Here is a 25,973-nt window from a genome sequence, read left to right on the forward strand (position 1 = left end):
CCTTCTGATACACAGCACCTCCAATAGCATAGAACTGCCCCAGTGCTGCACTAGGGCCCTGCTATAATGCAGAACTTAGTATACTGGGGGTCCAAGACCCCAAAATGTTTATTTAGATTTATCCTTGCATTCATCGTTGCCACATATCATTTATTTAAGTACTTCTGTAGTGGATACAGTAAATGTTTTGAAATACGTTTAAGAGTCTCCTGGTTCGAAGAGTATATAAGTCAATCCTAAAATAATTGCCATTTTGCAGGTTTCTGCAGCATTTTTCTTTAGGAATTGTCACAGATACTCACAGCTGCATCAGCTTTGAAGACAAAAGTTAGTTCTTCTTGAAAATTCTGTCTCCTTTTGATGTTTGTCAGATGGTCTCTTTCCCTGTGTCCTTTCTGTAAAGACTGAGTTAAAATGATTGCGAGGGTAAAAGGCAGTACAATGATGGCAACCTCTTCAATACACTCATATATCTACAGAGATCTTTGCATCTTATAGGGGGAAAACACCAACTGGGCAAAGAAACAAGCATTACAAAGCTGCTGAATCCAGAGTTTGGGATTCCAACGCTCCCTCCATCTCGGCCCAAAGTAACTAGCTGTGTCTTCAGAGTGTTGCATAGGATAAACACAACTATATAACGTCATAACACAGTCTTGAAATCTGGTCCCTGTGGACCAGTTACAGCAGAACCTCTGTTTCAGCCTGCATTATGTGCTCAAGGCTTTGGAGAGGGCCACGAACCCACAGCCTTCAGACTCAAAGGTAAGAGTGCTACCACTGAGCCGCGGCTGTTATATTTACCCTGGTATACCCACCTCTCCTCCACCAAAGCAAGTTTGGAGGAACTCTCACAGAAATTCCACTCACTGATCTCTTCATTGCCAACTTATCTTGTGGTTTTTTTCAGCAGCCTGTACAATGGACACCATATGTAAAAGTGATGATGGCAGAGCCAAGGAGTCTGGGGATTGGAGATCGACAAAGTACAAGCATGGGGACTTGGTCTAATTAGCACTTAGGTTTTTGAAACATAGGAGCAGGAGTAGATCATTCAGCTCTTTGAGCCTGGTCTGCCATTTAATCAGATCATGGCCCATCTGTACCTCAACTTCAATGACTTGCCTCACATTGTCTGATGACATCATTGTGCGAGCCAATAGATTGGAGGCAGGGCTGAATTTATGATCAGCAAGACCTATAGCAATACAGTGCATTTTATAGCAAGCAAAACAAACAGCAAAGCAAAACTTAAGAGTTTATTTATCTCTAGGAACTGTAACGAAGACAGCTCGTGCGTTAAATCAATCTCAGTCACTTGCAGCAGTTCAAACTCCGGGGTGTGATTGATGGGGGAATTAACCAATCACCTCCATTCTGGCCCAGAATTGTGATGTCACAAAAGGCAGCCCCTTATCCCTGGATATCCTTACCCAGTAAAAGTCTATCAATCTCGGCCTTGAGAATTTCAGTTGTGGGCTAGAGTTCCAGATTTACACTGTCCTTTGTGTGAAGAAATGTTTTCTCAATTCATTCCTGAATGACTTTAATTATAGATTATGCCCTCTCAGTCAAGGCCTCAATCATTTTGTTTTATTCATTCATGGAGCGCAGGCCTCACTGGCAAAGCCAGCATTTGTTGCCCATCCTTATTCAACTGAGTGGCTTGCTAGGCCATTTCAGAGGGCAGTTGTGTCAACCACATTGCTGTGGGTCTGGAGTCACATATAGTCCAGACTGGGCAAGGACAGCAGATTTCCTTCATGGAAGGACATTAGTGAACTAGATGGGTTTTTATGACAGACCAGTAGTTTCATGCACCACCCTTGGCCTGGTGGAATGGGGAGATGGGTAGCAGATGAGGTGCATTGTCGAGAAATAAGAAGTGATGTGTTTTGGTAGGAAGAACATGGAGAGACAATACAAAATAAAGGACACAATTCTAAAGGGGATGCAGGAGCAGGGGGACCTGGGTGTGGGTAGGTGCAGTAGTCGTTGAAGGTGGCAGGACAGATTGAGAGAGAAGTTAATAAAGCATACAGTATCCTAGGCTTTTTTTAATAGCACAAGATCACCAGAGCAAGGAGATTGTGTTGAACGAGGGCACTAGTTCAGCCTCAGCTGGATAATTATGTACAGTTCTGCAAACTGCACTTTAGGAAAAATGTGAAGGCATCGGAGAGAGTGCAGGAAAGATTCATGAGAATGGTCCAAGGATGAGGGACTTCAGTTATGAAGATAGATTGCAGGTTAGGCCTGTTTTCCTTGGAGAAAAGAAGGCTGAGGGGAGATTTGATAGAGGTATTCAAAATCATGAGGGATCTGGACAGAGTAGATAGGAAGGAACTGTTCCCACCCATGAAAGAATCGAGAACGAAAAGGCAAAGATTTAAAATAATTGGTAAAAGAAGCAAGAGTGACGTGAGGGAAAAACTTTTTTCACGCAGAGAGTGGTTAAGGAGTGGAATGCGCTGCCTGAGAGTGTGCTGGGGACAGGTTCAATTGGAGCATTCTAAAGGGGATTAGACGGTTATCTAAAAGGAAAAAAATGTGCAGGGTTACAGGGAAAAGGTGGAAGAATGGCACGCAGTAAGTTGTTCATTCGGTGAGCCAGTGGGCCAAATGGCCTCCTGAACTGTTAACATTTCTGTGTTCAGTATGTTCACACTGGGACTGGCCTGCAGGGCCTGTTGGCTGGGTTCAAGCAAGCATATCACGCGCTTCCCTGCTTACATATAACAAATGATAGCGAAATAAGGCACATGGAATGCTGTGCAGATCTGCTATGGGAAGGAAACACAGCATTGTACATTGAAGCGATTTTTGGAATCAGTGGCAGTGCCTCAGAGTAAAAGCACCAGGATCTGAGCTGAGTTCTCCTTTTTAATTTTTTGCCAAATAATCACAAAATTGGAACACCTCTAGTCCAACACTTCAGTAACTATCAGCCTTTGTTGTAAGTGAACCAAACTACAGCACAGCGGTTTCAGCTGGGGGCTGCACATGCAAACCACACAGCAGCTTCGCTGGTTTTAGAGCACAGCTTGGCTCCAATCAGCTGGGACAGAATCCAAATTTCTCGGAGGCTCTTGGGAATTTGGTAACCAAATAAACGTACCATTCTTAGCCCGTTTTGCACAAGTCAGAGGCCGCGGTAGATGCTGAGCAAATGGTTTTGTGTCAAGGTGGTGGTGTTGGTCCAGCAACGGATCCTCAGGTCTGGGCCGTTAATTGGAGGCCCATTGTCGGAGTGGTTTAGGGTTGAAGTTTTTCACAAATTTAGAAGATTTGGAACTGCATGACCTGATTTGATATTTGGCAATCTTTCCACCCTTCCTCTACAGTGGGTTGGCATTATTTGTATGTAGCAGATGCTGCGGGTGTGCATGCCAAATTGTCAGCACTATTTGACGGTAGCTATAAATCATTCCCACCTTAGTTTGGGTCATAATGCAGGCAAGGCCTGCAAGTTTGGAAGCTGGGAATGAATTCTTGGATCACTAACTGGAAAAGTATTTGTTTTCGGTCGGTGTCTCTTTTTTTGAAGGCACAGGACAGTCCACCTTGCCTGTGCGAATTCATCAACCTAGACCCCCTCCAAATGTCCACCTGCCATGGTGAATTAGGGCCTGGTGTCGTGAAGTGGGCATATTGCCCTAAAGCTAGGAAATGCAGCTTCCTGACAAAGCTTTCCAAGTTTACGAGGCCTCAGTGAGGCCGCACTTAAGAGCCACGACTCCTTTAAGGGTCATTTGCCATTCTGTGAGCTGCAACTGTGTTTTTTTTCAACCAGACTAAATTGTTGGTTTCTTTCACGCTCTTAAATAACTTGTTATTTGGAATTTAACAAGAGGAAGCAAATCAAAGGAATAAAGCATGCATTTATTGCAGATAAAGACCTAGTCATGTAGAGTAAAGAAAAGCCACAGCAGGCCAAAAAAGAATCAGCTGCAAAGAAATAAAAGCAAATAATGGTGGAAGATGGAAGGATAAGCAAACTCAGTGTTGTTCAAAAATTAGCATGTGTTACGATTTCAGTAGAGACCAGTCACTTCTAAAAAGGAATTTGAACTCCCGGTTATTAACAAAGAATTACAGCACAAGGTTTCACATTTTGAACAAAAAAAAAATTACTGTACAAGAGTTAAACAAAACAAGCACCACTAACTTAACACCTATATTTTGTAAACGCTTATACCTTAACCCCAAAAATCTCAGCAGAACACTTTCTGTTCTACTTTTATTTCCATCCATTCCCTTATACTTTACAGGGTCTTGAGCATTCCTTCGCTTCACCTGGGACCAAACCAAGGCGTTCCAGAGATCTCAGAAATTCACTTTGATTCTCCTCAGTGTTCCCAGTGTTGTCCGAGATGTGAGATTTATCGGAGTCCTTCCACTAGCACCTAGCTAGCTAGACAACCCTCCAGCTCTCTCTCTCCTTCAACATCTCACAATCTGCGCCTTTCGCAAAGCTGCTCCCAGGTTGATTTTAACTGAGAAATAACACAGATAAAAACCCCAAAATCAAAATAAAACTCCCTGCAATCTATCCCCATGGCAACCTGGCACACCTGGGATGTCCCAGGTAGAGATTTTAAACTAATGAACTTTACCTTCAAAATATCCTATTGATTCTGGGACAGATGAATAATTTATATCTCTAATGGGAACGACGGTAATCTTACCAGATTCACTGGCTCCCTGTCAAAGCTCAGAGAAGATCACCTGTTGCTTATTGTTTTCACACCTTTTAACTCCAACCCCTTTAAGTAAACATGAACCATCCTTTGAATTGTAAATATCTTAGGGGTGTTTACCAGATTCTCAAACCCACGTTTTTCCATTTATCTTGCATTCAAAAATTTAAATCCCCCAAAGCCATGGGCGGAATCTTCCAGTCTCATTGATGGCGGGCGGGTGGGCAGGCAGGGGGGCAGTTCGGTGTGAGGGGCAGCAATTGGTTTCACGTCGGTGTGAAATCACAGCGGGATCATCCGATGGCGTCCGCCGCACGACAGAACACGAATCCCGCTGGAGGCCAGTGTGAACCCAATTTGCATCCTGCTATTGGGAAGCAAAATAAGGCCCAACCAGAATCATCCCTCCCCCCCCCACAATGCCTGATTTAATGTTACGCCGGAGACAAAACCTGCTGGCCCAGGCACATCTGGACAAGTGTGACCCGCAGAAGTTGGGACTTACCAGTCGGGCCTTGCTCAGAGATCCAATCAGAGGAAGATGCTGAAGTCCTACAGCTGCTGGACCCTGGGGGAACACGTGCATTGCATGCTGGGTGGATCCTCATGCACATGGCTCCACCACAAAGCTGCTCTTCGGAAGGTGGGGAGGTCTCTGTCGATGCTTCAGAACATCACGGTCTTGGCCATGGGCTGCTACAGAAGATCGCCGAGGCAGTGGGGAGGGAGGTCAAGCTGTGAGTGGGAGGGGACGGAACGAAGGTGTTGGGGGGGGTGGTGGTGAGGTTGGTAAGGGGAATGAAGGTGTCGGAGGTGTGGGGTTGGGGAGAAGGTGTCCAGGGGGAAAGGGGGCGGGGGGGTAGGGGGGGTTGGGGGGGAGTGGGGGTGGGGGGTGGTGGTAGGTTGGGAAGGGAGGGGGTGAAGGTGTTGGGGTGGTGAGGTTGGGAGGGGAGAACAAAAATATCGGGGCAGGGGGATGCTTGGGAGGGGGAACGAAGGTGTCAGTGGGGAGAGGTTGAGAAGGGGGGAACGAAGGTGTCGGGGGGAAAGGGTTTGGGAGGGGGGAAGCGAAGGTGTCAGGGGAGCGTTGGGAGGGGGGAACGAAGGTGCTGGGGGCGAGGTTGGGAGGGGAGAACGAAGGTGTCGGGTGTGAGGTTGGGAGGGGGGAACGAAGGTGTCGGGGGTGAGGTTGGGAGGGGGGAACGAAGGTGTCGGGGGTGAGGTTGGGAGGGGGGTACGAAGGTGTCGGGGGTGAGGTTGGGAGGGGGGAACGAAGGTGTCGGGTGTGAGGTTGGGAGGGGGGAACGAAGGTGTCGGGGGTGAGGTTGGGAGGGGGGAACGAAGGTGTCGGGGGTGAGGTTGGGAGGGGGGAACGAAGGTGTCGGGGGTGAGGTTGGGAGGGGGGAACGAAGGTGTCGGGGGTGAGGTTGGGAGGGGGGAAGGCATAGGGAGGGAGTTCGGAGAGTGGAGGGTGTCTGGGAAGAAGACTGAGTTCGGCGGTGGGGAGGGATGCAGGTGACAGGAGAAGACGGTGAGGGTGGTTGGTGTGGACTCGGAGGCAGACATTGACCCTGGGGGTGGGATGCAGGAGTTCAGGGAGGTCAATGTGCATGGGGATGGGATTCTCAGGAAGGTGGGGAACGTACGCTTTCACCTGGACACCCTGGAATGACGAGGGTTCGGGTTGGTAGGTGATGGTGGGGAGGTGGAAGGTGATGCCAGGGAGGTCCACAGCTAGCAGAGCCTCGTGTTAGATGGGCACAGGTGCTGCACGGGAGGGCAGTCAGTGGCTGGGCGGAGATGCAGGTCAGCTCAGATGGACAACTGAAAGAGAACTCCAGCAGGCAGCATTGAAAATGTCCGGGACAGTGAGATGAGTGTGATTGAGAGAATGTGTGGGAGAATGTTTACATGAGGCTCCGAAAGGCCCTGCCACACACACACTTGTCTCTCCAGAATGACTCGTCGTCCGGCTGCATGCAGCTGAACCGCTATTGGGAGTGAGGGAAGCAGGGGGAGGACTCGCAAAGCCTGTCAATGAAGCTGAAAGACACCATTACACATTATTCAGTGAAAGCGAATAATATATTCTCAGGTTATAAAGTGACAAGATGCATTCACCCGTACAATCACTTGTGATCAGAATTTCTTAACTTTTCTAGGCCTACCACTTCTTCTAGGTGCTGCCCTGACATCTGCAGCAGGGGTGGAGGCAGCCTGTGCAATGGTTCGCCCTGTTGCCCCTGATGACTTTGGCGTACGTCCTCTGAAGAGCAGAAGCTTTGAGGGTCCCAGCTTGCTTTGGCTGTCCTCCTGTGGGCCAGCTGCTCTCTCTCTGCGGTGACAGAGGACGAGGTTGAGGGGGTCACAGGCAAAGGGGGGAGAGGGCAGCCTCTGAGATTCCTGAGTGGATGACCCAGGGGTGTCCAGCTGCCACTCCTCCTCCCTTTGGGTGCCTGAGGGCCCCAGCCTGACTCCTTGAGGGGAAGGAGCACCTGGAGGGACGTTGAGGTGCCCCACTTTCTTCTTGTGTTGCCACTGCAGGAACTCACCCACGGCTACCGCGATGGAGTGCATATCTCTGCATTCTACTGGACCAGGGTCTCCATGGCATCCACCATGCTTCCCATTGAGACCTTCATGCATGCACGTGGACACCACTTCATCAGGGGGCAGGCAGATGCACTCCTCCGACTCACATGCCACTCTGCTGAGTGCTCTGCGTGATGTTCCCCCACCTTCTGCTGACTCTTTAGGATGAGTTGGAAGGCTGAATCCAGAGGATCGCCGTGACTCTGATGTCACGGATCCCTCTTCCCCAGCAGTCCTCAGAGTGCCAGGGAGCTCAGCTGAACCTGCCTCCTCCTGCTGCAGACGTGTGTCTGTGCGGTGACCAACCCATTATGAACCCAAGCCAGCTCTAGATCTAGGCCCCACCAAGGTGTGTGCCTCTACGCTGGTGGAGGGTGTGGGTAAGCGCTGCGACAGGTCATTCAAGCTGCTTAGTTCCAGCTCTTCAATGGAGGAGGTGTCCTCTTGGCTGGAGGTGAGGACCTGGATGGAGCTGAGGGACTGGCTGGCTGAGGGTGTCAGTTGCTTGGCAGAGCTCCCTGTGAACCAAAGTAGAGATGATTAGTGCGTGGCAGCAGAGTCAAAAGCAGGAGAGAGAGAGCACTCACAGTTGTGTTGCAAGAGGGATGATGTGGTGCAGGATCCTCATGAGGGTGTTCACCGCCGACCTCACTGTCACCACAGGCAGGGTCCACGTCCTCACCAGTCAGTGCGATGGCACACTCCTCAAAGTGAGTGAGGGCCCTAATATGGGCCACTTCATCCCTTGATCTGGGACCTCCCTTTGCTGTTGTCAGCCAGCGTCTCCTGCATGAGAACAGATGGAGAGTGTGAGCAGGACACATGGCCCTGTGTGGAATGTTGTGTGATGAGCGGAGCCATGGACATGACGAGGACACAAGCTTCAGGGGATATGAGCCTGATGGAGATGTGAGGGTGTGTGTGAGAGTTAGTGCTGTTGTCTCTTGAGATCTGAGATCCCTGTGGATGTGCGAAGGGTTTGTGAGAGTGATTTACCCTGGCAGAACAGATGAGAGCATTCATCCTCCTCCTGCACTGGATGGCTGACCATCTCTGTGCTCCGGTGGCACTGACCGCCGCTGCCACTGCCTCCCGGGCCAGGTTGGTGACTCTGGTGGACCTCCTGCGGCCAGAGCGTGGGTAGAGGACATCGCGGCGGCCTTCCAGTGCTTCCAGAGGGGTGTCACTAAGTTTGGGGGCTGCCATCTTCTTGGCTTTTGGGGCCATCTGTTGCCTGGAGCAGTCCTGGTCCATAGACATGAGGTAGAGGCTGCACTCTGGTGTGCTTTAAATACAATACCCAGAGCAAGGAAGCATTGAAGTCACGATGTGGCTGGCAAATCTGAGCAGGGATGTTTCCCGTGAATGCATTATTCATGAGGCGGGACGCCCTGGAAAGGGGACAATTCAACGTGTAAACCCGTCATTGTGACTAACGGGTAAACCGTCCTTTCTCACAGCCACCACACTTAGGGCGGAATTGTCCTAGATTTGTGCTAGAAGTTATATTCCAAAAACACACACAATCATAAAATTAAATACTCTTAACCCACGTTTCTTTCGCTTTTCTTCTGACCAAGACTGGGAGGTAACTGGACCGGAGAAGCTGATAACTGGGATTCTGTAGCCCTGAGAAGAATGATCAGAGGAGGGTGGACGTTATAGTGGCAACAGTTGATGCCAGTACAGGACACTGCTCTCCGTTCCTTGTAATGGGAAATTTGGAAGAGGATCTTTGCGGCAAGTTTGATTTCCTTTGAGTTTAATAGGGCGATGCTGAAAATGCATTGGTGGCTTATATTGGCACTCGCTAGTTTAATTTAAAACGCAATGGCTTGGTTTTCACTTTCTCCTGGCATGAGCAGGAAGTGTAACTTCGACATCGCAAGTACCGGTGAGTTGATGACGTCAACCGTAGGACTTTGCAGCTGTGCGGCCGAGAGACGGAGAGCTGAGGAACAGACTACTCTTCAGTTTCCGAAGGCTGTGAACACCCGAAACTCGAGCGTATTCCTAACCTGCTGGTGGCCAGGGAATTCGATCTAATTGCTGGCTTCAGAAAAAGAGCAGGCAGCCAGTCTAAAGTTGCAACGTGCATTATAGGTAAATATGTCTTCTACTTTATCTGCTGCTGTGTCAGTCAGGGAGTTGCTTAACGGCAGCCTGTCTGTAGTAAGCGCAGGAAACCGTTCTTCGTGGTTTAAAAGATCAGTGTGGTTTTGTCCTGGATTCCTGTCATTTTGGAATTGCTCACCACTTGCCTTTCTCTTGAAATGTATTTCCTGTGCTCTGAGTTACATTTGGTTCCTGCTTCAACTGCCCTTCCAGGGCTGCGAGGCCTAACTTCTAGGCCTCTTCATCCTGTCTGTACCACAACGCAGGCTTGTGTAGAATTGATATGAGTTGACTTCCTTTTAACTTAGTGCTGTCAGATGCAACTGCTTGTTGGCTGTTATTCCCTGAATCCAAAAAAAAAAAAATTGCTTTTTCTGTTAGTTCGCTGGGCAAATCACCACGTGCTGTGGTGGTGGGGCTCTGCAGGCCCGGAAGTTTCTGGATTAGGGTTTCTGGCCTGTGCTAAATTAGCTCATCGCAGTTGCCGCGATGATGCAATTTGACGTGGGGTTTGCAGAATTTTAAACGAACGGGAAGGTCAACCCAAGCAATCATTCTAGAGCAAGTGTGACACCCCCCCGCCCGTGAGGAAGTGCACGGGTAGAGATGTCGCATGACGGGAGAATCAGCCAATGGATGAGTTACACCACCACCTTTCCGATCCTTGCGTGCGAAGGGGCTGCTTGGGTGAGATTTTCGGAGGGCAGCTGCCCCGGTGGGAATCTGCACAGGCAATAAATAAACGTCCCCGGTGTTCAGGAAGGGAGCTGGGCGAGAAGCGCTGATGAGTCAACCTCTTCCAGCAATCGAGTTGACCGAGATTATTGTGTGCGCGAGAAGGGAAAACAATGCGGCGATACTTACCTTCATTATTCGGCAGGAAGAAAAGGAAAATTCAGCGGAGAAAATTCTGTCAGAGCCCCGAGTGATATTTGAGCGTTGTTAAAACAAATCATGTAGAATCACAGAGGACAAATGGTCAGGTTTTACCTTGCTCCATCGGGAGTCATTCAAACCACCCGATGAATCAAACCGTTGTTGAGTCAGAACAAATGTTGGAGAGTTCAGTCTGAGTGCTTGTTTTTCTAAGAGGCTGCAGTAGGACAGGTGTTGGATCATTAATTCCCCTCCTGTCTGCTCCCACCCCCCACCCCCACCCCCCCCCGCCTCCCCTTAACCAGAAGTCCCAGGATCATCTTGTTATGTAGTTCTCTCCATATTTCTATTCATTACCTTTCCTTGTTTGACTGTTGGTTGACTGGCAACATGTAAGTGAGGCCCAGTGCAGATGGAAGGAGCAGAAATTGATTTTGTCTTTCCTAGTGTGGCAGCCTGGGCTGGGAGGGCAATGGCGAGGGTTATAGTTAGTGCTTGTGGAGAAACCTGGAGCCTGCACCTCCCTCGTGCACTAATCTAGCTGCCTCTTAAATGCATCCATATCCAGGGGCTGGCACTAGGAATCATAGATTGTGAAAGCCACAGGTATGAGCCCACACACTGCTGAGTTCCTCAGCTGATGTGGAAAGGTGTCAGGCAGAGAGTCTATCATCTCCATTTGGGGAGAGGGAGAACCAGAGAACAGTCCTGCAGTACTGAAGAGCTCTTGCCCGCCTCCCTGTGGGGGACATTGGCAGAAGCCTGGAAATCAGGCTGCCCCATTCCTGCCGTGCCACCAGTGAATCCAGCATGATCTAAGGTTAAAAAAAGACACCAGGAAACCGAACAAGAAAATAGGTGTTTCAACCAATCCGGGTGGTGGAGGGGCAGAATGACCACTTGTAATACAAACAGAAGGCCTCAGTTTGCTTCTAGGCCTGCACCAAGTTAGCTAACCTCAGCCTGAGTAGCACCAGGGGATCCACAATTAGTTTTGGTGCCTCTTGGTTAAAAGAGGATGAAGATAACGGCTAACATTCTCAATCTGGATCACTGTCCTATGATCCTGCCTTGAAAGGGGAAAAGTTAACAGGGTCGTGGGGCTCTTTTAAAAAGCCCGTGTAGGCATAGTGGGCTGAATGACCTCCTCCTATGCTGTACCACTCTCTGATTGTAAGCGAAGTATATGTGTAGGTTTTGTGACTACATTCACCATCACAAGTTTTAATTACTCACAGGTAGGCCAGCAAAGAAGTAAGTCAGTAATGGCGCACTGCAACCTCATATGTCTCGGCATCAGTTTAAGCCCTTCTCTTCCATTGAAATTTCCAGTGATTTCTTTCTGTTTATTTAACTGACCTTTCGCTCCTGCCTTCAAATGATGGTGAAGGGGAAAGTATTTAAATTTGTGGTGTGGTGCAGATGTTAACTATAACAGTATCCTGTGCAGCTTCGTGTAGCCTGTGACCTACTTACATACTGCTTTACCCCTGATGCCATGATTAAAAGCTGCTTTGAAACCAGTTTTCCCTCCAGGGACTTTGGTCTGTAAGAATTTTACAAAGTGCACAGAAGGCTTTGGTAAAGGGTGAGACAGACACATGTGTGCACACGCATATACGTAGACACACATGTGCATGGACACACAAGCCCAAATGCTTGTGCACACATGCATTTATTCACAAATGGGCAGGCATACGCACAGATATGCACAGTACCATACATTGACATTTTCACCGAGGCAAATGGACTTATGGACACACACATACACACACACACAAGAACGTGTACATACACGCAGAGTGCAATGTCACAAATATCTCAATGGGAATGTAAGTGTTAATGGAATCAACCCCTTAACGTGGAAATAATTACAATTATAAACTGAATTAGAAAAACAGATTAGATTTCTAGTAGTTTCTCCATATTCCAGTGTGGAATTTACATAAATTTAATAAGGTTTTCTTTTAAAATAATCTCCATGTCTCTTCCACTCATCTCAGATTGAACTTCTCAATCTTGGCTTCGATAGCTTTCAGTAATGTTTTAATGATTGGCTCCAAAGAATGTTCTGGTGAATTTATTAGAAGCTCCTTAATAAAACAGAAATGGAGAAGCAGAGTTTTAATTTGTTTATATCAGCACTTTCAGATTAAATGCTCATTTCTTTTAGTGGGGACTTGCTGTGCACAAAATGTCTGCCGCATTTCTCTATGCAGCACTGTGAAATTTAATGTGAAGTGCACTGAGGCACTTTGGAGAGACATGATAACTATATGTAAATCTATTTGCCTTTTTATCTATCTACCTATCATGGTGCACGTTTGTGAATATAACTCTTTGGAGCAGTCAGATGTATTTATGCTGTACTATGCTATGATTTGCAATGTCTAATGTGAGTAACATTGCTGGGTGAAGTCAGGCGACAGAAGCTGTGAACTCCAGGAACCACTGTCAGGAGTTTCCTTGCCTTGGCTGGTACTGTGTCTTTCTTTTTATCCTTTCATGGGATGTTGGCATTGCCAGCCAGACTAGCATTTATTGCCCATCCCCAAGTGGCTTGCTAGGCCAGTTAAGAGCCTACCATATTATTGTGGATCTGGAGTCACATGTAGACCAGATGGCAAATTTCCTTCCCAAAAGGGAACCAGATGGGTTTTTACAACAATCGATAAAAGTTTCATGGCCCATCATTATTGAGAATAGCTTTCAATTCCAGATTTAATTGCTGCCATGGTGGGATTTGAACCCATGTTCCCAGAGCATTAGCCTGGGCCTCTGGATTACTAATCCAGTAGATATTACCACCACGCCACCGTCCACCGTGATATTGCCATGCAATGTCTTTGGCATCTTCAGTGGTGCTCTCCTTGTAGCACTGCAGAGGGAGCTCAGCTGATTAACGTGACTATCCAGACCCACTTAGCACGAAATAAATTACGAATGGCGTTCTAGAACATTCCATCATTTGCAGTATTCTTCAAAAGATGTGGATAATGTTGTGGAATAGACACAGACCTTTCGGCCCATCGAATCTGCACCAGTATTTTTCTTTTGTCTAGTCCGACTCTCAGGTCCCTTCAATATTCTTCTTGTTCAAGCCACTATGTAAGTCCCTCTTAAAACTATTCATGAACTCTGCTTCAACAGTAGATTGTGGGAGAGAATTCCACATTCTGTTGAAGGAATGTTTTCTAACTTCCCCTTCAATTCTTTTCTTTTGCCGTTATCTTGCATTTGTGCCTCTTTGGTATCATACTCCTGACCGGTGGATATGACCTGTCACCTTCCTAACCTTGAAGGCCCAATTCTGCACCAACAGGAACGTTTCCCTCCTAGGTGTTGTGTCTATTAGGAGACAGAGCAGGCTCAGCTGCTGAAAGTCAACACGGCCAGTGGCAACCCAAATGCAAAATTGCTGGAATTCACATGGTGGATCAGAAGATCCCAAACAAGAGGAGAGAGCGGGAGGCAGGGGGGTGGGGTGGGGGGGAAACCTAGTTGTCCTTGGCAACTGGTCTTGCCTTGCATGACCCAGCGAGCTTAACCATCGCCATTCGGCCAACTGTGCTTCAGACACCCGGTGGCACTGGCAGTAAGAGCAACCAGGCTTATAAAGTGCTTTCAAATTTGTGAAACATTCCCAGTGCCCTTCAAGAGCAATTTTCTTTTTAACTGTCTTGAGGCCGCTTGTGGCTTTGTGAGGAAAAACACCTCGTGCCATGTGTTTTCCTGACCTACAAGCGACTAATGGCTTGGGGGTGGGGGGGTGATTGGGTGCTACATAAATGCAAGTCTTGGTTCCCTTTCCATTACCTGGCCCAGCAAGCGCCATCTCGGTGCTGTGAAAGTGTTAATAAATGTTCTGCAGTGGGCAGCCTCGGAAAACATGCCACATGGATTCATTCAGTGGAAGGTTCTCTATCTACCCCCCCCACCCCCACCCCCACCCCAAAGCTGCTGAATTAAAAAAAAAGGCTTCTGCATTTTTGCTCTTAATCCAGGTCTCCAGTTTGGATCAGAATCGCACCTCCTACTTTCAGCACCTGGTGCTGGGTAGACAGTTGCCTCTTTTTTAATACATATATATATAATTTTTTTTGCTGTTGCTGCTGCTGCTGAAGATTGGAGGAAAGGAGAAAGAAAGAGAGAGAGAGAGAGGGAAATGTGACAACTGTGCGACAGGCTACCCCAGAGAGGGCCTCTCACACCTGCCCCTGTCTGTCTGTCTGTCTGTGGGCAACAGTTGTTGAATCAGACACGCGTCGAGCGAATTATTTGCTACAGCGAGCGGCGTGTGGAGTTTGTGTGTGTGTGTGTTGGGGACGGGGGGTGGGGAACATGACTTCTTTCCAACTGGACTTTCTGCCGGAGATAATGGTTGACAGTTGCGGGCTGGTGTCGGACAGGATGTAAGTGGAGCCGAATTGCAGCGAGTGAACGTGTTGTGCCGGTCCAGGGAGGTGCAGTAATGTGTGAGCGTGCAGCAGGGGCTGAGTTGATGTCAGGGGCTGAAATTAACCAGCAGCATCTGGGGGAGGAGAGGTGGGGAAGGTAGGGGGGTGGGTGGTGGGGTAGGGGGGGGGGGATGAATGAGCAGCGTTTTATTTTAGAGATTAAGCTCCAGCGATGGGGTTTTATTTTTGCAACATTGTCTTGTGTTAAAAAGGGCATCTCTATCTCGGCACTTTGAAGTGTCTGGTGCACGATTAAGTGTGTGTAAATGCAAGATGGAGATTATATATTATATATATATTATATATTCTGCTTGTTTTATTTGTTCGAAGGGACAATGCATCTTTTTTTTTTGAAGGGTTGTTGGGGGGTTTGGGGGGGGTGAGGAGCTGATAAGATAGACTTTCATTGTCTAATTTGTCGGAGGCTTCCAGTTGTCTAGTGAAAAGATGCAATTCACCGTCTCAGCGGCGTGTTGTAAGACGGGTTTGCTCCTGGCTCTGTCTGTGTGGTTCAGCCTGTGTGGAGAGGGGGTGGGGGGGGGAAATGAAAGTGTATGGGTGTAGGAGATTCTTTTTTTATTAATGGGAGAGATATGAGGGAAATACATAGAAATACAAATGTGGAGTGAAGCGACAAGCTACTGCATTCGCCAGCAACCCAGCTCACTGCCACAGTGAGCACTGGTCATTATAATAACTCGAGATGTGTCCACTGCAAGGACAGCTGCTTGGTTTAACCTTTGGGGTTAAGAGATTAGGTCATTTGCTGAAGGCGAGAAGGTTGTTCATTTAATACTTTACAGCTGCCCTGCAATGTCCCTAAAGTTATCTCTAAAAGCAGTTCCTCTTTCCTGCTCTGTACCATCTCAGTTCTGGTCTGTGTTAAGCACCCTGTCTCATCTCTCTCTCTCTCTCTCACACACACACACACACACAGACCTACCTGAATAATCTTCCCATTCCCCTCCCCCCCTTCCTCCTGCCCTCTGAGATAACAAGACATCTTTGCTGATCAGGTGAATATTTCTGGGAAGATGAGATGAGATTTATGAGTGCGAAAAAGAAAATGTAACTGCAGCATTTTGCTTGCCATGTGACAGAAGCAGTGCTGGGAGAGAGGGGGGAGGGGTATGGGGGGTAGGAGGGACGGAGCAGGGAAAGGAGGGGGGTAGGAGAGGAGGTTAAGACGGGGCGGGGTGGGGAGGGGAGGTGCTAGGAATGTGGGGTGGTAGGGAGGAGGGAGAAGTGGGGTGTGCACAAGTTCAGGGTTGGGGAGGGTAGGGATGGGAAAGGGCAGCCAAATGCTGTCACTCCACCTGATTTAAAGTTGGACTCGCAAGAAAAATAAATGATCCCAAACGTTAATTGTAAAATCTCACAGCAGACGGTCTCTCGGAGGTAGTTTCCGCACATCAAATTAAATTTTTTGCAACCGAAAGGGTTTTTTTTTTTAACATGCAAGCAAGAAATTGGAGAGCAGCATTGGAACACCAGTTGAAGAGGCGGCGCGTAAGACAGCAGCTGTGTGAAGAAACAACAGGGCCAGAAATGTACACATCTGTGCATTGTAACAAAGCCCATGCTGTCGGGGACAGAGTTTGCAATGCCCTCTCCTCCGCACCAACCCCATCCCAGTGGCAGAATGTAACCTGTGTTGCGTTTGATTCGGTGGGAACGCTTCGTCTCAGCTCATATTTTTAACCACAGTTTCTGAAGTAAAGCTTGCGGCCAACTGTAAGCGCTAAATTTCGACACGTTTTGCCTTTTTTTTTTGGTTGAGGGCTGTAGGTATTTCTTTTGAACAAATCAGCATTTAACCCTCTCCTGGGCTGTCAGAGATGTTAGTTGGCAATTAAAGTGGAAAGCCTGAGGGACTGGGCTGAGAGTGAGTTTAATTTTGGTTGTTTGCAACATCTAGAAGAAGGACAAATAAGTTTTCTAGTTAATTTACACAGTTGGCTGATTTTATCGGGAATGGTGAGGCTGCTTCAACTGCCTTCAGCTTCCCCAGATGTGGGGCTGCTAACTCTCCAGGAATGTTTTGGAGTTTCCAGGAGTCATAGACTAATTCCAGGACACTGCTATGAGCAGTATCCAGGAGAAAAATTATGCTGCTTTGAAGGAAGTTTTTCTTCCCTGTTCTATCAACACTTTTGCCTTATTAGATATAAAAAATTTGGGAATGGGTTAAAGAAAAAGGCTAAAAGCAAAAAAAACTGCGGATGCTGGAAATCGAAAACAAAAACAAAAATACCTGGAAAAACTCAGCAGGTCTGGCAGCATCTGTGGAAGGGAGCACAGTTAACGTTTCGAGTCCGCATGACTCTTCAACAGAAAAAGGCTGTTTGACCTTTAAGAATCGAGCAATAATGTTAGCTCATTTTCCAATTGGTGCAGAGATTTGGTGCCCTTGTTGAGGGTGGATGAGTGGGACATGGCAGGGGTACCGGTCAGAGCAATTGGAAGCGGGAGCTTATGCGGTCTCCAGGAACTGGCAACTCTACCTAGGCAAAGTTGGGGGACATCGGTTGGGTGTTCCGACCCCTGTTTACAATCCTGAGACCTTCCCTGGCAAGTGGCGTGTGTGCGAATGACAGATGAGAGCAGGCTGGGGCCCTTGGCTGTGATGAAGCTCAGTTGCCTGCCAACATTCACTGTCAAAGTAGGCACCAAGAATAGTCACATAGGTGACATTCCAGCAGAGTAGCTGACCATTAAATTGTACTCCAGCTTGATTTAGCACCTTCAGAAGAGGGGGGAGAGAGGGTGGTAATCTAGTGCTGTTTAAACAACCACAAAATAGATTTTGAAATTGCAAGTAACCACAAAATGGCCCTTTGTTTACTGGCTTTGACAAGCTTATTGAGGTCACTCTGGACAAAAAAAAATCTTAACTAAGCCCCGTGGTAAGATAATTAGGAAAGATAGTAGTGGAATGGAAAGGGAGAACTGTATCATTTGAGATTTTAAATCCTTGAGATCAAATGAAAGAGATAGGAATTGTGGAGTGTTTTCTTCAGCTCTGTACTTCATACAGGAGGCAGTACAACTAACATTGTCCCAATGTGGCCTGTTGGATAGCTAGAGGAATGTTACTGCATATTATCCAGTTATGTTTCCAATCTTTTGATTTTAATTCCATTACTGAAGCAGTGACTTCCCCCATAGATAATGATCTTCTTGCAATCAGACATAGGGGAGGAGAGGAGAGACAACAAACAAATCAATTGTTGTCTCAGCCTGTGTGTCCCTGAGGCATCCTTCCAGTGACTGAATATTGGAAGCTCTTTGTCTTTTCTAGTCATTGTGGTGAGCTGCAGGGAGGCAGTGACCCAGGAGAGGGTCCTTGGCATTAGGAATGGGGGGTGTAGAGTGGGTGTAAATAGATTTTTTTCTGTTTTTCAAAAAAATTGAGACACCTCATTTCTTTAAGATTGCTTTCACCCTTGCATCTTGATAGGGTGATGTGCTTGTATCTCTGTACTAGATGGTAGGGTAAAATTCAACAGCTGTTCAGGGGCTGGGGGGGAGGCATCATGGATCGACTTGCCTTTATTCACCCCAGCTAATTTTCCTCTCCGTTCAAGTCGATGTATAACAGAGAGCAATCTGCCACCACCCACTTTTCCATTACTCATCACAGCAAATGGTTTAATTAGCCTTTTGTCAATTTGCCCTAGGAAGTGTTTAACTTACAGCACAGGAGAGGTCTGTTTTGGCTCCTCTTTTATTCTCTTCCTGGTGTTGTCGTGTCAGGTATTTTTCAGTCCTATGGCTACTAACTGGAAGTGAAAAGTTCAGCAGATAGAAGGAGTCGGGTGTATTGGAGTAAATTGCACCCCTTGCTCCCTACATTTTCTGTTTGAAAACAAATCCAGAGTTCGGCAGTGGCCTCTACAAGCGGAGCACAAATCCTACCCAGGCTGAAGAGGTGAAAGTGCCCTCTGGCTGCTGACCGCTGAGAACACTATGCCAAATGAGTCACAGGCTACTTCCAGCACAAAACTGCCTATAATTTGCCACTAAGTGGCACTAAATTGACAGTCTTGCTCAGAGAGGCCACAGACAGTTAAAGGAAATAGGAAATGTCACACTGATGCAGTAAGGGAAGCTCTTCTGAGGTCAGGGCTTGAAGAATATTGCAGAAGAGTAGGAGAAGCTCAATTCTGCATTTAAGTGTGCTGCAAATGACCCTGGAGTGCTTGATGTTTGCAATGGACAATGCTCTATTCATCACTGCAAGCATCAATAAACTTAATGAGCAAGAAAGTTCACCAAAAGACGTTTAAAAACTTGTCTGTTTACAGGACACTGTTCTTTGTTTAACAGTAAGTATGTTTCTGTTGTCCTTTATCAAATGCATATTGGATTATGGCTATTAACAAGCTGGATAGACTAATGCAGGCTGTTCTAGGAAAGAACACTGCAAGGAATAGACACTTCCTCCCCTCTGCTACTACTTTTGAACCCATTATAGGTGTATTTTTCGATCTACTTTCGAATTCCTTATTGAGGTGAAGTCTCGCAGGAGCTGTCACCAATCCATCTGCGAGTGTAGCTTTCCCCGTCGGCACTCAGTGCAGAGAAAGGTAATAATGGATAACTTTAAGTGGAATTCATGCATGGATTGACATAGCGCGGCAGTGCTTTTTAGAATGAATATTTAGCTTGCTGAAATGACTTCTTGCCTGGCAAGATGCGGGCTCAGTACCTCAAGCAAATGTGATTGTTGGGGAATATTTTATGCCCCGTGCACACATCATCTGCCGGTCACTGGTGCAGACATAAACTCTAATTACACCTTTGAGTGGCTGCGGATTTCATTAACTGTTGTTGCAAACAAAAGTATTTCTTGAAGAGGATATTTGAACACACAGACTAAAGATTAAAAAGCGTGATTGAGCTCGCTGCTCACTAGAGATGATCCTTTGACTGTAAGGATTAGTTAGTGAAGACTGAATGTTTTGCCTAATAATTTATCTTCATTCTCTATGTTGTCTTACCTTTGGCATCCTTACCGATAGTGATGGTATTGCTCCATTGCTTTAAGAGAATGCAGACAACCTTTAAGAAAAGGCTGTGGTTTGACTTGTTCTAAGGCCCAGTCAGTGTTAGAAACCGGCTACCCCTCTTTAGAACACAGGTTTGCCTATAATAGCCAGCCCATATTCCATTCCTGGACAATGGCCACTTGGCTGGGCTACCAAAGGAGACACAGTGCCCATGGGACTCCATCCTGGCACACTAATAAGAGGCAAGAAAATTAGAGGATGGTTCAGAGGGGGCAGGGAAGGAGACAGAAACAAAGGAACAAGAGAACTACTTTTGAGTGAGTGTTGCAGGTTAATATTGTTGCACTGCCTTCCTAAGTACTGGGTGCTTGTAATTATATAAAGCAGTCTTCACGTAGGAGGTAATGTGCTCATATTTTGACTTCAGCGAGAGGTTGCTGTTATACAGCACAGTCGAAGCGGCTGTTATGAATTATACCGAGGGAAAGTGGTTGTTTGAAATTAAACTCCATTAAATGTAAGCACCAGCCATTACATGCTAACAATTCACAAAGTGGTCATGCCCATCGCCCTTTTGCAAACATTATGTTTTGCTTAATTAGTTGATGAGGAATTTTACAGTCAGCAAGTGCCAGGCTTGCTATTTTAGTATAGATGAATTTGATACTGTTTCCTCTAACCTTCTCACTAACGTGCCTTGCAAGTGGTTTAAGCCTGGCTAAGAGAGTGAGCTTAATTACAATAATTTTTCAAGAGTACAAAGTGCAATTTTTACTCCCTCCTTAATAAAAGCTTACAGTTATGAGAATTGGACCTCTGTAATTCTAATTTTAATATGCCATGTATGTTTGTATATATAAATGTACAAAAATTACATGCAAACTATTAATCTATCCCCCTACCCGACCCTGGCCCATTGCTCTTTTTGCATACTTGTAAAGATGCGGCTAATTATGAATCAACCCTAAGGAATCATTGACTTTATATTTATACTGGAGCTGCAGATAAATGAGCCGTATGTTAATGAGATTGGGAACTCATTCACCCCCCCATGCAATCTGCAGTGTTTACCTAATGGAAGTTTTAATGGGAACAATTGGATAAGACGAATTATGTCCCTGTCTGGAGGAATGCGGTTCCCATTAAGTGACTTCTGCGGAATGACTTGATTGGAGAATTATTACTGCGGGCAGCTCTCTTCTGGTGTCTGTAGGTACATTTTTAATTTGGTAACGTTGTCCCAGCTACTGGGAAACATGGGGTTTGGGACATTTTCAGCTTGCTGCCCGGGCATAAAACACAGTGTTGTGGACTACCTGGTCATTTTGAATGAAATTGGGATGGTTTCTGAAGCAAGTGGTTAATCTGCCAGGGAGACAAGTTGAAAATGGACTCTTGTTTCCATCACCAGCTAGAAAAGGTACAATTGAGTTCATTTTCTCCTCAGTTGCCACATGGATCCATATGGCCTAAACAAGTCATCCATCTTGTAGGCAACATCTGTCACTACTGTTAAAATCATGAACATTACACGAACATCAGTACCAATGACACCTAACCCCTTAACTGTGGTCTGACGCTGCTATGGGTTCTTTGTTGCACAGTCTCTCCTTGTCTTCAACCCTCCTTTTTTTATCCTTAAAGGTAGTGACTGATGCTGGGGCAATGTGTCTCTCTTTTCAGCAATATTCAAGTTCGGCACTCCCAAGCGATTTTGAATTGTAATTTAGAATAGACTTGTACATATGTGCTAAAGAGAGAGCTAGCAGGCTTCCACTGCCTTTTGCAAGAGTCACCCTTCCTGTGCGAGGCTAGACAAATCTTGGCATGCTATTTGAACATAGGTGCAGCTAGGAGCTCTACCATCCTCACTCCACATCTACATTCCTAAGCCCACACACTTTACAACAATAATAAAAACAAAAAACTACTGCGGATGCTGGAAATCCAAAACAAAAACAGAATTACCTGGAAAAACTCAGCAGGTCTGGCAGCATCGGTGGAGAAGAAAAGAGTCGACGTTTCGAGTCCACACGACCCTTCAACAGAACAAGTTCTGTTGAAGGGTCATGTGGACTCGAAACGTCGACTCTTTTCTTCTCCGCCGATGCTGCCAGACCTGCTGAGTTTTTCCAGGTAATTCTGTTTTCACTTTACAACAATGTTCACTGGGTTATAATCAGGTGCTGGAACACATACTGATTCCTCACACCAATCTCGTCCCTAAACAAGGACAGAGACCCAATTGACTGCCCTCTGTTTAACTAATGGCCTTTTTATTCCCGTACGTTCTTTGCTACTGTCATATTTTTGGTATCGTGCTGTGTTCTCTGAATGAGAATCCTGCATGTTTTCAGCGCTTTGACTGTGCCACTGCTGAATCCGCCCACTAAAGAGTGAGAAAGAGGACTTCTTTCCCCCCATCCCTTTTGAATGATCCACCCTTGTAAAGGGTGCCTCTCAGTGTGAGGTGAACTAAATGTTTGACAAAAATCTATCGCCATGCTTTAGAGTTTCCAAATAAAGCTACTGAGAAATGGAAACCCACCTGGAGGGTTTCTGTTCCTTCAATGTGGAGTTTACTCCATTTGTTAGACATTCCGCTCTCTTTAGTGCAGAACGATAAGGCATGTTGGCAGAGCTAAGGCCCCCTACCGCCCACCCACTTTCCCCCTCCCCAACACCACCCCAGCTCTTCTAGGTTTAACCAGTTAAAACCACACAGCCTTACCAGTGAGGGCACTGGTAGGTTTCCCACTGCTTCCCCAGATAAGCCCTCCCTCCTACTGAAGTCAAGTGAGTGATCTACACATCCAGATTCCATTCGTGAGACAGGTTGACTGGACAATCATTAACAATACGCTGGTATCTGCAGACATGTTTGGCTCAGGTGTCGTACTACTGAGGTCACCACGGGCCATTGACCAAGTTCCAGGCTCCTAACCACAGGCTGGTTGTCTTGAAACCATCAATATCCCGAAGGGAAGTTCCACATTCCACCTACACTATGATGCAAAAAGTCAGCGTGCCCAAGTATTGTGGCAATGGGTCAGACTTTGCCTCATTCTGCAGGTTTTCCAAAAAGGTTTCCCAAGAGAATAGACTATTTCTGCTCTGTTTGTTATCCTGAGCTTGTTTGAATCTTTTGTTCGACGTGGATCTCCGTTGGGGGCGGTGAGGGGGTGGGGTGCTGGAGGGGGGTGGGGGTGGTACTGGGTGTTGGGGGGTGATTCTAATGTTGAGCATTGGTAAAAGCCTCATTGTTTAGCTATTCAGTTATTTATGGCCAGTTTAGCAAGGTTCAAATGGACAAGCCAATTGGCTTAATGTGCCTGGGTTGAACAGTTCAGCAAATACCTAGACAAATAACCTAGGCTCTCTGCTTCCATTTATTATTGCAGCGATATCAGCCAGACTGCAAGTTGCTCATCAATGGTCATAAATCCTTTGCTTTTACACAAAGTCAGAGTCGTACTGGTGGTTCCCAATAATTGTCTCTGCAAGTAAAGCTGCTGGGATGGACTTGGGCTGATTACCGAGAAGGAAAAACAAAATTTAGCGAATCTTAACTGGCTTACCTTTTGGGTTGTGGCCAGCTACAGGCGACCATGCATTGGGAATCAGTTCTCACATAGTATAAAACCAGATCATAAATAACCCAAGTAGATTGGGATGCTTTATGCCAGTTCAATTTAACAATGGAAGATCACACCGAATAATATATCTGTCCTCGCATAGAACACCAACAGCAATTTTCAAAGCAGTAGCACGGAGTAACAATGGGGTATGTTTCTGGGATAGCAATCCAGGAAACAAGAGTTCAATTCCCATTGCGGCAGTTTGAGAGTTTTAATATAGTTTAATAAAAGCCTGGAAAAAGCAAGCTTAGTCAGAGAGCCACAATGTCACAGAGGAGGCCTTTCGGCCCATTGTGTCCATACCAGCTGTCTGTAGCGTAATTTATCAGCTCTGTTCCCCTGTTTTAACCCTGTAGTCCTGCAAGTTTATTCCCTCAAGTGCCCATCAGTTTCCTTTCAAAGTCATCGATCGTCTTCACTTCAACCACCCTCGTAGGCAGTGTGTCCCAGGTCATTACCACTCACTGTGTAAGAAGAGTTCTTCCTCACATTCCCCTGTGTCGTGGGGCCACAAGTTTAAACCTGTGTCCTCTAGTCTTCGTTTCATCAGCTAATGGGAACAGCTCTTTTTTTTTTTGTCTCCCTTATCTAGACCTGTCATAATCTTGTACACCTCAATCAAATCTCTCCTCAACTTCCTTTGCTCTGATGAACAACCCCAGCTTCTCCAGCCTAACCTTGTAGCTCAAATCCCTCATCCCTGGGGCCATTCCAGTAGGACCTCCTCTGCACCCTCTCAAGGACTGTCACGTCCTTCCGAAAATGTGGTGACCAGCGCTGGATGCTTGTATCAGTAAATGTAACAATGAAGTTGTGGGATTGTTACTAAAACCCAACTGCTTCGCGAGTGCCCTTCTCCAGGAAGGAAACATGTTGTTGTCCTTCCAAACCTATATGTGAGTCCAGTCCCACATCAACATGGTTGACCCTTGACTGCCCTCTGAAGTGGCCTATCCAGCCACTCAGTTGAGGATAGCCGGAGGTGGGCAACAAATGCCAGTTTTGCCAGCAGCGCAGTGCCCATATCCTAAGGCACTTTTAAAGTTGTGGAATTGCACTTTTATTTGACATTTAAACAAAGACTTTAGCTTTACGCCACAGGCAAGGGGAGCCATGCAGTTCCCTTGAACAGTCGATGGTCTCAGCTTTTGATGTAGCACTGGCATATCGACAGAATGTGATTTGCAAATGGTGGCCCACTGTGCAATGTTTTTTGTCAGACATACTGTCTTCACAGCCTTTTTTGGTGGGAGGGAGTGGATGAGGAACAGTAGCTGGGAGGTGATATCACCATCCGGTGTGATGATGCATTTTGAACTGATTTGATTTCATCTTCGTCTGTCTCTTTATTGCCATTTTCTCCATCCTTCCCCATCCCTCCCTTCCCTGAGGGCACTGACCTTTGCTGGAAAGCAGTTTCATGGGTGCCAGCAACCATCTTGCCCACTAGCTCATGCGTGGCTGTTCAACCATAATGGGCATCACAGCCGATCCAGTTCTCTTCTCAACCATTGCTTGGATACACTTGCTCAACCCGTCCCTGGAGAACAGTTAAGAGCTCCCTCCACCCCAACTAATCAGTGCTCTGCCAACCTAACTGAGAGCAGCAAACCCAGCACAGAGGTGATCTGTGTGGTTCAGTGACACTTGCCTCACTGGGACAAATCACTTTTAGTTGGTACTTAAAAAACGTCAGATTGGCCTGTTCCTGATGAGGGGAAAAGCACCCAGTCAACATAGCCTTTGTGCTTGTGCCATTGGGAGTATCAGCAGTAAACCTAAGGCGCTATCATGTCTGAGGGGGCCCCGGGAACAGAACGAGCCACAAGGTATGGTTATCAGAGTGTGCTAAAAAACAATGGAGCAAATATTTGCAACAATTTGACAGTCTGCTTAGACTGAAGAACTGAGAAGAACCTGAAGCACACTCTTTTGCTACAATTGTTTAAAACTGTGTTGCAGTGCGCGGAATTCTGTTTCACAAATTGCTGACTGATCACCGATCCCTGTTTTCCCTGAAATTTATCTTTTGAAAGAGAAGATCCTGTTTTCTTTAAAAAAAAAAGTTCTTTTGTTTCGTGGGATATTAACCTGAATGAACCCTGTGTGATAGAGCCAGCAGTGTGAGAACATACAATCGTGACTTGTCTTCACCTCACAAACAGGAAGTGCCTCCATCTTAAAGTTATGCCCACATCTTAAACATCCACTGAATTGGTCCCTGTCCTACATAAGCGGCATCTCCATGCAGGGGGTGAGGGGGTGGTGGGGGGTGGGTGGAATGGAGCAGAGGGGAGTTGCTTCACTGTGATGTGCAACAATGTGGAACAATATCTGGCCTAAAAGGATTAAATTGAGGACAGGCTGCATAAACCGGGCTTGTACTCACTCGATTGCAGAAGATTAGGGGGTGACCCAATTGAGGTGTTAAAAGCGACTGAGAGAGTTGGCTGGGTAGATGGAGAGAGCAACTATTTCCTCTGGTGGGTCAGTTCAGAAAAGGGGGGCATAACCTTAAAAATAGAGAATTTTTTTGTTCCTTAAAATTGAGTTTAGCTGTTCACTGGTGATGTCAGGAGGTAC

The 25,973-nt window shown here is 46.6% G+C and overlaps 1 protein-coding gene across 22 annotated transcripts in view; it reads left to right on the forward strand.

Moving 5' to 3' along the window:
• Positions 1-25,973, forward strand: part of celf2 (cugbp, Elav-like family member 2) — a 726,013-nt gene that overhangs the window by 437,704 nt on the left and 262,336 nt on the right. For 6 of the 22 annotated variants that reach the window (XM_078553001.1, XM_078553008.1, XM_078553014.1 and 3 more), the window contains exon 1: positions 9,189-9,395. The exons of 10 other annotated variants lie outside the window; for them this stretch is intronic. Coding sequence is in view for 2 of the 12 variants with exons in the window: in XM_078553018.1 (XP_078409144.1) it covers positions 14,625-14,695 (71 nt within the window). In the remaining 10 variants the exon portion in view is untranslated. Of the gene's footprint in view, positions 1-9,188; positions 9,396-14,571; positions 14,696-18,840; positions 19,069-19,230; positions 19,330-25,973 lie in introns of those variants that run through there. 6 more of the 22 variants (XM_078553003.1, XM_078553010.1, XM_078553011.1 and 3 more) reach the window with 4 other exon arrangements.

This window comes from Cetorhinus maximus, chromosome 12, assembly GCF_964194155.1.
Source record: "Cetorhinus maximus chromosome 12, sCetMax3.hap1.1, whole genome shotgun sequence".
NCBI lineage: Eukaryota > Metazoa > Chordata > Chondrichthyes > Lamniformes > Cetorhinidae > Cetorhinus > Cetorhinus maximus.